Genomic DNA, 16,312 nt, shown 5'->3' on the forward strand with positions numbered 1-16,312 from the left:
AGGACTCTGTTGGAGGTCTCATCTTTCGGATGAGACGTTAAACCGAGGCCCCGTCTGCCCCCTCAGGTGGACGGAACAGATCCCTTGGTACTATTCGAAGAAGAGTAGGGGAGTTCTCACCGGTGTCCTGGCCAATATTTCTCTCTCAACCAACATCACTAAGACAGATTATCTGGTCATTACCAAATTGCTGTTTGTTAGCCCTTGCTGTGTGCAAATTGGCTGCTGCGTTTCCTACATTACAACAGTGACTACACTTCAAAATTACTTCATTGGTTATAAAGTGCTTTTGGGACATCTTGAGGCTGTGAAAGGCATTTTATAAATGCAAGTCTTTTTTTGGAAGAAAAAAATGGATGACGTACATTCACCATGAATGCCGTTGAAATAGATAAGGATGAAGTTGAAAGGAGTCCTAGTAGATTCAATGCTTAACATGTCCAACCACTGCAGAGCAGCAGTCAATAAAATCAATAGAGTATTGAGCTATATAACCAACAGAGTAGAGTGCAAGTCCAAGGAAGTCATATGTGTACAGTGTTGTGGTCAGAGCACACACTGATTACAGTACCCAGTTCTTGCCACTGAGACTCAGAGAAGACATTGAAGCACTAGAGGCATTTCAGATTAGAGCCACTAGCATTAGAGATATGAGATGTTAGGAAAGACTGGAGAAACTTGGGATTTTTAGGCTTGAAAGGAGTTGTCTGAGCAGTGATCTTATAAACTTAAAGATATTAAGTGGTATGGAAAAGGTAAATCTGTAAAACTAATTTAAACTGCAGGAGGAGAACAAGGAGACTAGTAAAAGGCTCATTTAGGACTGATATCAGAACAGACTTCTGGGTAGAGTAATAGAAGCTAAAACCCAGGAATTATTTAAGAAACAATTGGATGTTGCATTGGGAGCACTGGGTTTTTCTGGATGGACTAATTAAGGTGGATCAAATGGATTTCCTCATCTATATTTATCTCGTGGACACATTCTATTAATGCAAGGCTTATCCAAATCTGATCAGGAGCCAACTATCTACCCTTCCTCAGTCAGCTGTTTTGCATCATAAATCTTCATTACCATCTTCTTGGTATGTAGGAATGTTATAACTTTTGAGCTGTACCAGATATTAAACTCTTAGTCCTAAGAGCCACACTATAAGTGAACTGTTGCTCCCTACAAATCAAAATGTGACCATATACGCACATAATCTAGTGTTGTAGCATTGCCCAATGTTGAACAGAGCATCTTTGTTTCTGTAGTTTGCTTACTGGAAATGTCACATGCCTTTCTGTGTCCTTCTAGTCTTTGGATAGAGGAAGAGCAATCACTATCAGATTCTGTGGTTTACAGCATAATCCACAAATCAGTGAGCAAATTAACAAAAACTTAATTGCAGTAGATTAGAACAGGAAAACCTGCTGAACTGGGAAGTGCTGAATATATCTCTTTGAATTTGGAGCAGTCAGTTAATACCTTCCCTCAGTGACACAGGACATCAAAAAGGAGCTTTCACAATTAAATAAAACTGCCATTCATAGTAGGGAGTCAAAAACATAAGGCAGGTCTCTCAGAGCCTGTTTCTAGCCATGCCCCAGCTTTCATCTCCAAGCTGTTCTGTTTAGGTAGTTTTCTGTAGACAGATTGGAGGAGGACTACAAGTTGAATACCCATATTGCAAAGCACAAAAACAGGGTGACTGCCAACAATATGCCAGAGTCCATAGATGGATAACTGCAGATAATTATCAGAAAGTGCTTTGGTGAAGCATTAACAATAATATTGTAATTAAAATGTTAGTGTATTAAAGACACTTTGTGCCCATTTTTCCTGTTCCTGAACTTGAGCACAGCGCATAGAAGGAATATCGGTCTGAGAACATCACATGCCCATAAGTGAGCCCACCTGATTAACCATCCATTAATTTAAATGGATGAGAAATTGGGCAGGCTCCCTTACAGGTGATTTTCCTGTATGCGATCCGGTACACCGGGAAGAGGAAAATCTGCATGTTTGTCTTGGTACAGCAGATTGTATTTGGTGTGACTCTAGGGTTAAGTACGCTGGCTTAATGAATGTGCCGTTTAGGACTAAGTAGTGTTTTTTTTAAGTGAAGCTATCTTAACCTCAGATACCATGAAGAAAAGAAACAAAAATTAAACCAAGGACCAATTACTTTAAGGTTACCTTTCAAACCTGTTCTCTGACTGCTTCTCATATTTGACTGCAGATGATTAAAAACTAAGATTGAACAAATGTGATTGAAAAAGCTAGTGCAAGACTGGGAAGTTCCCAGGTTGGATCCCCAGTTTGTTCGGCATCGGCTGATCTCAGCTGCGTTAGTGGTAGGATACTACAGCTGCCTTCAGCACCCCTGGGTTAGGGAATGGAAAACTGGGCAGTGTTGAACTGATTGCCACTCAAAGCGGGAGTCACGAAGTAGCAATGTGATAGTGGATGAGAATTTGATTAGGTTCAGCGGTGATGCCCTTGTCGAATAGCCTGTTGTCACCACTTTCAAGGCTCACAGATCAATAATGACCACTGTTGCTGTGGAACCATTCCTCTCCTTCAGAAAAGGAGAGAAAAGTGGTAAAGAAAAAAATAGCGCTGTAGCAGATATAGCATCTGTAACAGTGCAAACTTCCATGGCAGCAACAATCTTTTAACAGGCTATTGCAAAATCACCTTAATGTGGCAATAATAGCATGCATTTGAATTGTGATAAGCCATTTCAGTCTGACTGATATTTTAAGTGCAGATATGACTTGAAAGATTAAAAACAAGACCCTGCCAATGTTTTGGTGGCTAACTTCACCACATCATGCAGACTAGAAGCTCTGCGCTGAGTTAGTTGAACTCGGTTGGAGTAGTGGTAGGGGGTCTCAGTATACTTGGCCTAGGGTTAAGAAAAATCTGCTGGAATTCTTGCTCCTGACCAGTGACCCTGTTGAAAAGTACATGTGTGCAGATACTAATTGAGTGACAGCTGTTTTGGTTCCCATTATCGAATAACCCTCTGACACTCACTAGGCTTACTTGCTCAAGTACTGGAGGGCCACTGCTATGGACTCTTGTGGAGTCAAAGTTGAGGACTAAATTAGGAGTAAATAGCCCTGATCTGTAATGTGAAATATATGAAACCTTTATAGCTCATAGATTAGCCTAATGATAGAAGTAAATTATTTCTCACAGCAACTGTCATAACACAGTTGCGAGCACTGTAGACCATATACTGTTATAAAATTATGACTTGTCCTTTTAAGTGCATTGGGGACAACTGCCTGTGTGTAGTTAGATAGTAATTCTTTAAGCAATTAGCTCTCCAGTAACTCTTGATGCTGATATTGTGTCTTCTAGACTGGATGACCTTTTGGTTGGAGCACCTCTTTTTATGGTTCGTGGTTCTGATGGGAAGTATCGAGAAGTGGGACAGGTGCATGTTTATCTACAAGATACTTCGTCTGATTTTACAAGTGCCCAGAAGCTGACTGGCACGGAGACCTATGCTAGGTTCGGGTCTTCAATTGCACCTCTAGGAGACCTTGATCGAGACGGCTATAATGGTGCGTCAGTTTTATTTACTGGCTTGCTTACTTGGGACATTTTGTGGTTTGAATTCTTAATTATAATATCCTGAGGCCTTGGAAAGAATTAACTGTACAAATAGACCATGCCTCATTGACATGCACCCTTTCGGATGGACATGCTAATGAGAGTAACATTTATTATAAATCCAGTCCCTTTGGAACAAGCCCATGTCAAAAAATGTTATGTCACAACTTTCCTCTCTGTTTAAGAAAAAGGGTAAATGTTCTATTGGTCTGCACTGGTTGCCTGTGTGCACCTGGCATAGGGGCCTGGATAATCCAGGGTGGAGGCATCGGGGGGAATTTTAAACCCCCGATGGGTAGGAGAGGGTTGGGGGGTTTAAATTGGTAACTATGTGAAACCCGCCACAAACACACCTACTTCTGGTTTAGGGGTTACGGGGAGCGGGCAGGTAATTGGACATGAATTTAGATTTGAGGTTAGGATCAGATCAGCCATGATCTTATTAAATGGTGGAGCAGGCTCGAAGGGGTGATTGGCCTACTCCTGCTCCTATTTATTATGTTCTTATGTAACCGAGGCGAGTTGGGGGCATCCGAGTAACCTGCTGTAGAGAGGTGGGTCCGTCATTATAATATATTAATGAGGCTGTGTTCCTCAGATTTTGGCATCCATTTGAATTTAATGGCTGCGGCCCGGGTTTTCCAGGGCTCGGGAAACCCGGCAGCTAAAGTGAGGCGGCAGATGCCGGATCCAGCAGGTAAGTGCTTATTAGAGCACTGCTTGTGGGCCTGCAGGAAGAGGAGTGCTTACCCTCCGGCCCTCCCAGCAAATCTACTGCGATCGGCACCCCCCACCCCCACCCCGGCCGCTAGATCAGAACATGTGGCTATGTGGGCTCTTTTCAACAATGCAATGGCATCTATGAATAGGAAGAGGTTCCATTCAATCAGGGTACAAGTTTATGTGACCATCAGTACCGTAAAATCGATATGTTTGCCAAGTACCATGGAAATTGCCATGATGCATTTATTCTGTGCCAGTCAACAGTCCTAATATTTCTTTCAGTAATATCAAGATTAAACGGTTGAATTCTGGGAGAACCAGGGATGCCCTTTTGAGTCGTAACCTAAGACACTGGTCCAAAATCCATGAACAGTGGTTGAAAGACAATATGAGGCTAAGGTTCCACAAGATACAAATCGAGCATACGTAGATATGCTGAAGCAAAGATTCTGGTGATGTCTTAATGTACAACCTCGAAAAAGTATCTAAACTGGTGGTGATGTATACTTTAAGCTGCACAGTTATGCAGCCGAAAGAGAGGCGAGTCAGGAAGACCGTGAAGAGTTTACTGATAATGAGCCTTAGGCTACAGGGTTGCCAGCTGCAGCAAAGCAGACAAATGTGGCAACACCTAATGAGATAACGATTTCAACTAAAAATCAAAGTCACTGCAACACAATCATTGTTCATTACATATTCCCAATGAATTGGTGTACCATACACAAAATTATCCTATTCTCTCTTCTCCCTCATTCCTGGTTTTCTGCATAGAATCATACAGCACAGAAGGATGCCATTTGGCCCATTGTGTCTGGCTGGCTCTTTTGAAAGAGCTTCTCTGTAATGTTAATATAAACCACCCTGTGAGGCTTGCCCTAAGTGGGACTGGAATGAGTCAGACCCTATATGCATATCTCAGTTGATTACTGTGCAGCCTGTTCCCTTAACTGAATGCAGGCTCAACCTCTGTAAAATCCTTGGATTTTTAAAAATCTCATTTAGTCCTTTCTCTTTAATGTTTTGTAACGGTAGAACATTTTGTAGCTGTAATCAAAACATTTTTCAGCACTCTGTTGTCATTTTAAATAGCTGTTTGAATCTAGCTTACATTGCTAGTTAATTGGGCAATATTATTCATACTTGCCAATGTGTAACAGCTCAAAAGTCTGGACTTTGGGAAGAGGATACTAGAAAGCATTATGGCAGGGGCATGGGAAGAGGGCAATTTATTGACTTTGCACTAATGCTTTACAGTGATTGTCAGAGACATTTTAAAAACAAGGAAAAGTAAGGGATTATGGTATTTGGTCAGTGTGGAGATTAAGACCCAACAAAAACCCCAGGAACAAGCTAATCACTAAACAAATTCTACTGTCTGGAGGTGAAGACACAACTTACTGATGACAAACTGAACTGATATCACTATGACATCACCAAAGACTGTCTTAAGTCTGCAATTATTTCTGGTTATGTATTACAAATACCATTAAAATCTACAATTCACTTCACCCCCCGCGTTAAGAAGGAAAAAAATGAGCCAGGATTCTCGTTCCTAATTGCTATTGGGAGTTGCTGAATGTGCATGTGAGGACAGGATTGGGATTTGATTCAATGTCCTGTGTAATTAAATAATCTTCCGACAATCTGTCAAGGATCACATACAAATAATAACCAATTGAGTGATTTATCAAGGGTGACAAATGGGACCGTTGGAAGTCTATCTCAATCAACAGTCAACACTTTCAGGAGAGGAAGGATGCAGAAAAAATTAGCTAGGATGGGGGGAGGGGGAAAGAACCCTACGGGGCTGTTTATTTTTTATTGTTGGCCTTATACCCCTGGATGGAATGATGGAATTAATAAATGCACTCTATTGCTGAGGTGAAATACTTTTCACAAAATGCCTAATAATAGAGAAATGTTGCTGCTTTGAGGTTAGTCTTCAACAGTCAAATAGATTATTTCTTGCTTTTCTGCCCATTTGGGAATTCTGTTGCCATAATGGGAGCAATATGCTGTGCAGCTGAATTGTATACTGCCAGCGGGCAATCCATCTGCAGCAATGCAATTGTTTCTACATGTCAGTCACCTTTTTAATGCCGTGACTGGTTTGGTTCCGTTCCAATGAAAGTAGAAATACTTAAGCTGATTAGTATCTTGAAGTATCCCAAAGCAGATGTTGCTTATGTCATTTTTGCCAGTTTTGGTAGTTTGTGTTTGTGGGTGTTCTTTACAACATTTTGTTTTACTTTGTACATCATTTTTCTGTGTGCCGTTTCCAGTGGTTTACGCTATGATATTTTTCAAATTTAAACTAATGTTGCAGACTGACTTCATTACTTAGTCTCTTTTTGTTAACTTTCATTTTTTTCTCTCTCGCCTCCTGACTGGAGTGATTCATGCTGCAGTACAATTACACATGGACCAGCCACACTTTAATACCCTCCTACCCACCTCGGTGGGCAGTCAGCATGTATGAGACAAGAGAGTGAATGCCAGCTGAATATTTGAATATGAGACCAGACTGATCTTTAATTGATGTCCATGCACAAATACTTTTCAACAGATGTCATAAGATGGAGGTTAGAAGTGGGAATCCTGGCTGTAGTGTGTTTATTTTACCTACACACTGCAATCTGAGACCATTTGTAGCACGCCCATTTGTATCACTCTGGCTGAGATCAGCCTATAATCTTATGGTCTGTATGGCTTAGCGTTGCAAGTGGTTTTATAATTAAGAGTTTCTTAATGTCTGTCAAATCAAACTGGCAAAGTAAGTCACAAGAAGATAGTACATTAAGCAGAAATGAAACCTTGAGCAGATAATTTTTCAGTATGTCTACAAATTGAATTTAAAAAAAATTAAGTTGCACTATATATAGATATTTATTTATAGAGACAAACATGTAAATATGGGACTAAAGATTAATTAAACTATGTTTAATTTATAGATGTTGCAATTGGAGTTCCTTATGCAGGGGAAAACCATAAAGGCCTTGTTTACATTTATAATGGAAAATCTTCTGGTCTAAACCCACATCCTTCTCAGACTTTAGAAGGGCAGTGGGCCTCCGACAGAATGCCTGCAAGTTTTGGTTATACCATGCATGGTGCTGTTGATATCGATGCAAATGGATATCCAGGTATGTTTGAGAGAGTATTCTAAAATAATCCTAAATTGGTAATCATCCAAATAGATTTTGATTTTAGTGTTGTTGTTTTGTCTGGGTGGAACGTGCTTTAATGTTATTATAGAAATCCCTTAAATAAAATAATGTTTATTTTAAAGAAACCAATATGTGTTCAGCCTTATCTCTGTGAAGTAGTTGTATCTCAATTGTACATGTGAGTCTATTGGGATTAAAGAATAACATCTCTCCTGGGATGGTAGTAATGTACAATACATCAAATGTTTGAAAGCTGAATTACTTTGCATTGAACAAGGGTTACAGAAGATAAGCCTGCATTTCGATTTCCTTTTTGTCTATATGTTTAACAATGTCAGCTGGGTCCCAGAGAACCAAATAAATGTCCAGTACTTTTATATAATCAAAAGTGTTATCACACTGCCTGCTGAATAAACAAACTTAATTTATCAGAAATGACCGCATATAATCCCAAACTGAGAAAGAATTAAAGCTGATTCTAAATACAAATATGACTGGTTTCTTCAGCATTCTAAAGGTGTGAATGAATAGTAGTAATGTTTTTGCTTGTACTTTACCATATGCAATCGCCTCCATCAGTCAGGCAACCTATCTTCAATCTCGTGATACGGTTTTGAGACTTGTACTCAACAAATAATTAAATGATAATGTACAAGCATTGGTCCCACAGAATAAGTTTCTAATTGAATCCAGATTGATTCAGATCAGAATTTGTCCATGTTAACCACCTTTCAAATTCCATTCTATCCTTTCATTATAAGAATAGTGATAAGTACTTTGATGGAGTCTGAATTGAATTATACATGTTGGTATGATGTGCTTGGGGTCCTGCGTGATGCATATGAAGGTACTGCAGCAAGCTATGTGAGGGTCCCAATATACCATGTGTCAAGGAGTTGCTTTGGTCATGTAAACTTTTTTTTTTCTCTAAAGCAATGTCTTCTAAATAAAAGCATTCTCTTTTTAAAGCCAAAAACTTGACTGTTCCAACTATTATTTTGCTTGCCAATTTTCACCCTTAATCACTTCTCTTGAAAATGTTGACTTCTTGCTAGATACTGATACCTTCTCAAGTGGCCATTATTTACATGTAAGCCTCGATGGTGAAGTTATTTGACCATAGGCAGTGGAAGGGAGGATCACAGTTGAAGCTGATTCTGTTCTCGAGCAACATCCATGTACACATGCTTCAAGAGGGGTAATTTCCCCCCTTCCTAATCCTGGGGCCTCTGAGGCTAGTGCCCTACTGATGCGGCAGCTGAGATCCGCTAACTCTGCATAGCCTGTTGATCAAGCTGGAACCTTCCTGGTCTGTATGTTCACTGGATAAACTCCCTAAACCATCGAAAAAGCCCTGTTTAACATTTTCATGAAACTCTGACAATTAGACAATGAGTTATTGTACTAGAGTTGAAGTATGATATGTGTGGGAGTGGGAACACTGCTGCGTCCCTATGTGGGAATATAAAGGGAATCGTTGCCTTCTCCTATTGCTGGTGATTATTCAATCTTCCCAACTGATTCCAAGCAAAGTCCCCTTACTTGGTGCTCAAAAAATGTACAAATGGGCAATAGGGGCATATTGATGCACAGGAAATCATTCCAGATGTAGTCCAGTCAACATTTTTGTGGTTGAAAATATAATGAGCTAAGACAGCCACAAAAATAGTTTGAAGACTTGGAATGAAAAAAAATAAGAAATGATAAGAATCCTCCATTTATGAAGAGCTCACTCTGCAACTTTTTTTTCTAGACTTAATTGTGGGAGCTTTTGGTGTTGACAAAGCAGTAGTTTACAGGTAGGTAATATAATTTTTCTACTGAAGTATAAAGTTTATTTTTATGAAATCCTAAATTGGAAGTTTAATATTTTATTTAAAAGGAAATGTTTCTCACTGTTAATAGTTTTTCAGTCCGATGCTGCTGACCCCTCTTGTATATCCTGCATTGGTTTCCCTTGCTTGCCACAGCACTGTAGATATGCCAACCTAACAAAAATACTACGAGTACTAAGTTTTCCTGTGTTGTACTCGTGAGCTCATTTCTTCTGTGAACTATTCTTTTCCTTCTCCACCATGACAACTGTTGTCCTGCGGCCTGCATGTGAAAAACTGACCTGTGATGGCTGATGGGCCAGCTTCACGGTGGCAGGACTTGGGAATTCATGAGTTTGGATCCATGCTCCTTTTTAAGCACAAAGTGGACACTGAGCCCAAATGCTGATATCCGTGTAAACTGCAGATTGGTTGGCTTTGTGGATTTTTGATTTTTATTTTAGGGTGGCCTTATTTCAAAATTTGTTTACTCTTCATCTTGCCTCCACTTTTTGCTGTTAACTGGGATGAATATTTGGCATTTATTACATATAAAATGTCTGGAGTAATCTCCCAGTGAAGTCAAAAATATTAGGGATTTCAAAATCAGTTGAATGGTAAAATGGGAGAGTTAAGGTAGTACAGGGAAGTGTTTCAATGGACTGAATGATCTTTTATCTTTCAATTTCCTTATGGATAATTTTATGACACATTTAACAAAAGCTTTTAAATAATTCAAAACTGTTACCTCAAAATTATTCAGTTTAAAGTGTGCGTGTGTGTTTAACATTTTCAGCAGTTTGGCTCCTTTAGTTCCAAGTGTTTCAAAAGATGTCTAACTTTTTATTGACTTAGTTGGCCTTAATACTTGCATAATGTACAGTGAGGGGAAGAGGCTTCATTCTGCAATTACCCCTCGTGAGTTTAGTTATCACAACTGGTGATAACATGCTGTTATCCTCTCCTCGTCCCACCAAAAGTCTGTTCGGGGATTTCAGTTTTGGAGTTTTACTTCAGAGTAGTCCTCAGCCAACCCTTAAGAATGTGACTCGTACATACTTTTAAATCAGAATTTCTACCTTGCCATCATCAAACAGATCCTGTTGGAAAAATGTATTAAGCTCCTCCATTGGCCCAGAAGGTAAAGGCAATGCCTGGTGTAGCACCAAGCCATGCAGATAGCAAGGTCCCAGGTTCAATCAGCTGTTTACTGATTTCAGCAGCAGTAGGGGTGTTACAATTGGGCTCAGTACCCCTGGGTTAAACAATGGGAAAATTGGCTAACGTGGGTCTCCATTTCTAATTGTTATTCAATACCCTCTGTTGGAATGAATGCATGAGTGAACAGCATGGGGCCCTTCATGTTTAAGTAACCTGTTGATGTTGACTGCTAGGCTCACACAGAAAAAGTGGTCACTTGAAGTGATGTTAGTACCCATGCTACTGTATACTAGCAGGAGTCTGTGCCTTTAGGTGAAGGGAAGAAAATTGCCAAAAACAAAAATTGAAGATCATTTTTTTAAAAAATGGCAATCTGAGCACTGCCGTAATCTGCCAAGGACGCCAGTAATGGTTTTGCATCCAAAAGCTGAACAAGCAATTTTCCTTAGGAAGTACAGCACTATAAATAGAAACATCTTCCATGCCTCTTTACTTAGTGCTGACTGGGTACTGTACTCCTAAGGATTATATAATTTTAAAAACAAAAATTGAGACTGAAAACATGTTTCTCAGCAATTAAAGGAGTGCTTCAATTCTCGAGAGTGACCATCATCAATGGCTTTAGTTCCTTTGCATTTTTATAAGACCGGCAGTGTAATAACACAGCTGGAATGCTCTAAAGTGATGGTGATTCTGGAATGAGCCCTACACAGCAGTTGAAAGTTTCCATTTGGGTTGCTGTTCCTTAAAGCACCAAGTTAATATGGATTGCCTGGCCCTACCTTTTTTCTTGTAATTTTCAACAACAATGAAATAGCTTTTTCTGACCAAATATAATGTAGAGTTAAATGCATTTTAAAGTAATCTTTTTATTCCAGTGTGTGACAATGGAAATATTGCCTTGCACCTTGCGCGGTGGAAGTGGCAATCCTGTATCCCTTCTCTTCCATTTCTTCCCCCAACCACCACTATGCGGTTGCAACACTCAAGACTTATCCTTTAGAAATTACGTGCAGCCATAAATTTGGGCTGGAATAAAACTGGATAACTTGGTTTCTGTGCCATTAAATAATGTTGGGTTGCAGACTGTAGATATAATATTTCCCAATGGCGCATCAGAAACAAAATCTGCCCCATGGTGTTGCAAATAGGTTTTATTATACCAAAGTCAAAAGTAGGGTGTGTTCCAAATCCCATTGGTATTCTTGGTGTCTTTGGCAAATGCTATATATGTAAATGAGCAAAATGTGAAATGTCTCAATGTACTGCAGTCTTTTGCTACTTTACTCACTGCAGCATAAATGGCTACTGGTTTCAGGGCCTTCTGACTGGTGTCCAAAAACAGCAGCCCGAAGGCCACCAGCCCCAAAAACCCTTTGCTGCACCGGTATTTGCTGAGCTCCCAGCCCCATTTCAGAGCTGAGCTGAGTGGGCATAAACAGTAAGCCCCAGTATTCAAGGATACAGTTCCACTTGGATCTCCACCAAGCAGAGACCCAGGAAAATGAGGCAGAAGGTAAGGTGATATTACTCCTGTCTCATTACTTTGGGATTATTATAGTTGTGCGTGTTTTAGGCGCAGCCGCTCTGCCCCTTTCTCTTCCCCCCCCCCGGGACTCCTGGAAATCCCCAGACGATGCAAAGGGGGAAAAAACCCAATATCCTGGGTCATTACCTGTTTTTTTCTCTGCTTTGCAACCAGGTAATGAGCATTGCCCTGACATAAAGCAGAGGAAAACTGGCCCCTGTAAGTCATCTTGAATAGTGGGTTGATCTTGAAGGATTTTCACACACTAACTTTAAGAATATGTTTAAACAGTGTAGGTGTTGGAAGTGAGTTAAACTATCTTTTTATCCATTCAATCCTGTCCAGATGGGATGCAATTCTCTGTCAAATAGCTGCAGTGGATCTACCCATTGAGTTTGGGTTGTTTTAACCTTTTTCCTGGATAAAAAGCTCAGCCGAAAACGTCTCCTAGTTCTGGACTAATGGCATTAAGTTGGTTGGACAGTTGGCTCATACATACAAATGTCACACTGGTCTGAGGTTGGAGTTGAATCATTTTACTAAGATGATGTAGAGAGCTTTACTCAACATGGGAATGTTTACTAATGATACTGGGTGCAAATAGTTTTGGTGGTAGCCTCCCCAGTGCAGACATCACTCACCTTTTTTGAGCAAGGATTCATCTATTAAAAGGAAAATACTCAATTTTTAATAATGCTGTACAAAAATGCACAAAAACAAGGAAAAGATGGACTGTAAAAACTTTCATAATCTAAAAATTCATAATCTAAAGTACTTATTCTGAAAATATTTTACATACAAATGAACTTTCAAGGAACTGTTCTTGCTAAGGACAGATCTGTGTTTTATATAGCAAATGTAAGTGAAACATTTTAGGTTCCTGGGGAATTCTAAATGATAAAATTTACTGTTGATCCCAGAATTCACTAGGTAAAGCAGCTTACGGTACACGATTAAAATGATTTGCTCAGCTCATGAATAATGCTATAAAGGTCTAAATGGCATTTTAGGAATGCATTAATTAGATTCAGCTGACCTGTTCAGTGTTTACCACACGTGGTGTCCTCATGTGCCTTGCACCGATAAATACAGTATGTTCTGTAAAATGAAAACCACTTTTAAAAATAGCAAGCAGAAATTTATATAAAAAAGCGATCAGCAAACAATATGTTTGGATCTTGTAAATTTTCCTGTAATGCAACTCTATGATGCAGTTCATAACGAGGAATACTGGATGAGTACAGCGGTCAGTTACAGCTAAAGTAAACACAGATTTCTGGCCAGATTCAGTGCAGAATTTTACAGATGATTACTTAAAATTAAATTACATTGATAATGATTTGATATCCAGAAATGTCTGTAATAAAATGCATGTCAGGGTTTTTTTTGCCATTATTAAGTTTAATTTGGTATACGTGGTGTTACTTCAAATTGCAGATTTCTTGAGGGAGATCTGTCTGATATTAGGCAATGCATAATAAGCCTATGTAAACTTATTAAGCAGATTCCATGCTAGTGTGGGGTTAGCAGGTTAGTCCATTATGCAGATTAATATCTGCTGATCCAATTCTTTCCTTGACTTCGTTTTAATGTAGTTGAAAGGCCTGCGGGATTTTGATTTAATGGTATAACTACAATCGTATGTGCTATAGGGCCTGATTTTATATTTAAGCTCCACTGTAAAACGAAGCTTATTATCAGTTTTTGGCATGTTTTGAAGGGTTGCATTAGTATACATCATGAGGTTTCTTGCAGTTGCATGTGTGATAAGGGAACACATTGGCACTGCCACCCAAATGAAGAATCTTTGATTATAAAGTCACATTTAAATGGAGTTATTGTCAATTTTATTGCAATTAAGATATGGCTTTATGCTATTTTTTTAAAAGTAAGTGTGAAGGCACAAAAAAATCTTGATGGGTTGAGTAATTGAGACTAGAAGGGAGTATGTTTCCTTAACTTGCCTTCAGAGTCTTCTGCCCTCCTCCATTGGGGCAAACAAAGGGAAGGTTTTGTCATCTACCTGTATGGAAGCTAGATTTCCAAATAATCATGGTGCTGAGCAGGGCAATGTATCAAGTTGAACAAAAATCTAAAATGGTATGTTTTGGTGCAAGTGATAAGATTGTACCAGTGCAGAAAATAAAACTAGTTCAGAACCTCTCCAACAGGACACTGTGTTAATGGAGGACTTCTCTTTATGCTTTAAACTTTCAGAGCCAGGCCAGTAATTCATGTGAACGCTTCATTAGAAATCAGCCCATCACTCTTGAATCCAGAGAACAAAAGTTGTACACTGAAAGAAAATGTCATGGTGTCCTGGTAAGTTCAGCCCTGTGTAATCTGAATCCCAAATCACTGATTTCTGTTTCTCAGTTTGCTGTTCCCAGTAACCAGTTTGATTTGTACTTTATCTGATTCCATTTGCTTGACAAAGCACAATGAAATCCAAGATGTTTATAGCCTTAGTCTTATAAACTGCTTTGACTGTGTAATAATTTAAACTATTTATTTATAAATGATACACCACCAGATTCCACTCAAATTTGAAATTTTAGTTTGCTTGAAAGCCAGGCATGAATAACGAGAATTAATTGGATGAAATTTTATTTAATTTGAGAAAGAGCAGGGAGTTCTCCTGGTGTCCTGACCAACATTCCTCCTTCAACCAAAACAGATTAATAGATCATTCATTTCATTTAACTGTTTGTGAACTTTGCTGAGTACAAACTCACTGCCATGTTTGCCTACGTAACCAAAGTTACTGCACTTCAAAAATAATCCATTGGTGTGAAGCACTTTGGGAAGTCTTGAGGATCTGCTAAGGTGCCATATGAATGCAAGATCTTTTCCTTTCTAACTCTAAAAGGGGCAGCAAAAAACACTCTCTCTAGTGTTCCCATTCATAACTCGTGTTGATTGACTTTCTTTGGTTCTTCAAAAATGTTTTGACTTTTATCTTTTATCACGTCCTATCCATTGATTTCAATGGAAAGGAAAATTTGGCAGTGTATAACAGGCGGATGGTCCATTAATGCCCGTATTGCACCTCTACCATTGGATTTTTATCTCCAGAATAGAAAAAGTGTTCTAGTCCCCAGCACTAACACCTCCACTTTGATGAATATCAAAAAAAAAACTTGAAGCAAGAATGCTAAAAATTGTTATCGCTCTACATGTAGAAACAGGAAAGAATATTGCAGCATCTTTGATACCAATTTATATATTGAGGGTTATAATGAATGTGATAATCTGCAGTGTGAATTCTGTAAAAACTGCTAATGGAAAGAGGCAACTTGAAAAGAATATTTAAATTTCTGTATTCTGCTAATGAAAGCAATTCTGAATTATAAATGAACCTTGATACACAGGCTGCACCTTGAGAGAATTCCATCAAAAGTAATTGCATAAATTCTAAATATATAAAGAAGTTCAAGACTGTCCAGAAGACTTATTTCCTGTTTGCAGTTTTCAATTCATTAGTTCTGACTGCAGATAATTAAAAAGCGCTTCAGGACCTGAGACCACTTAACAATAGAATTGTAAGTTTTCCAGAACTCAACATAAAACAGCTTTTGCATCACAATTAGGGAATGTGCATCTTGGACATGTATAGCCTCTAACTAGACCACAGTGCAACAAGCCTTTGATGGAATTTAACTTTAAGCAGTACTGCCACATTCAATCCTTTCTTTTTTTGTACTTGACTTTCGTTTTAGTAAAAAAAACCTGTTGTATTGAAATCTGGGCTTGTCACAATTGCTGATAACCTCGTTTCCCTTCATTAGTTTTACAGTTACATTTTGCCTAAGTGCATATGGAATAAAAGCCACAGAATTCTTGGGTGAGTTCAGTCTTCTCAGATGTGTACATTCTGCAGTATAGAACAATTTAAATAAAACTCTATAGTTTCTCTATGTTCTGTTATCATTTTAATTCTGGACTACAATCAACTAAATGGCTGCGCAATCTTTCAGGATTTAGTGCAATGAGAAGCCAAGACTTGAGACAGCATTGTTCAGAGCTGGGTGGCCCAACTGTCCTAGGGCTGAGCTAAGCCTGCAGCAAATTAGGTGTGCCAGAACATGAGCTGAGCCAAATAAACTTGGTGGTCATGATCCATTTTATGTAACTTGAAAATCAAAAGGGAATTGGATAAATACTTGAAATGGAAAAAATTGCAGGGCTATGGGGAAAGAGCAGGGGAGTGGGACTAATTGGACAGCCCTTTCAAAGAGCCGGCACAGGCACGATGGGCTGAATGGCCTCCTGTGCTGTATCATTCTATGATTTCTATAAATGTGGTTGT

At 39.0% G+C, this 16,312-nt stretch overlaps 1 protein-coding gene across 1 annotated transcript in view; it reads left to right on the top strand.

Annotated features, from left to right (window-relative positions):
• itgav (integrin, alpha V) overlaps nucleotides 1-16,312 on the top strand; it is an 88,660-nt gene that overhangs the window by 38,779 nt on the left and 33,569 nt on the right. The window contains exons 12-16 of the mRNA XM_067987696.1: nucleotides 3,356-3,561; nucleotides 7,285-7,476; nucleotides 9,254-9,299; nucleotides 14,221-14,325; nucleotides 15,792-15,847. Coding sequence (XP_067843797.1) covers nucleotides 3,356-3,561; nucleotides 7,285-7,476; nucleotides 9,254-9,299; nucleotides 14,221-14,325; nucleotides 15,792-15,847 — 605 coding nt within the window. The remainder of the gene's footprint in view (nucleotides 1-3,355; nucleotides 3,562-7,284; nucleotides 7,477-9,253; nucleotides 9,300-14,220; nucleotides 14,326-15,791; nucleotides 15,848-16,312) is intronic.

Source organism: Heptranchias perlo, chromosome 7 (genome assembly GCF_035084215.1).
Source record: "Heptranchias perlo isolate sHepPer1 chromosome 7, sHepPer1.hap1, whole genome shotgun sequence".
Lineage (NCBI taxonomy): Eukaryota > Metazoa > Chordata > Chondrichthyes > Hexanchiformes > Hexanchidae > Heptranchias > Heptranchias perlo.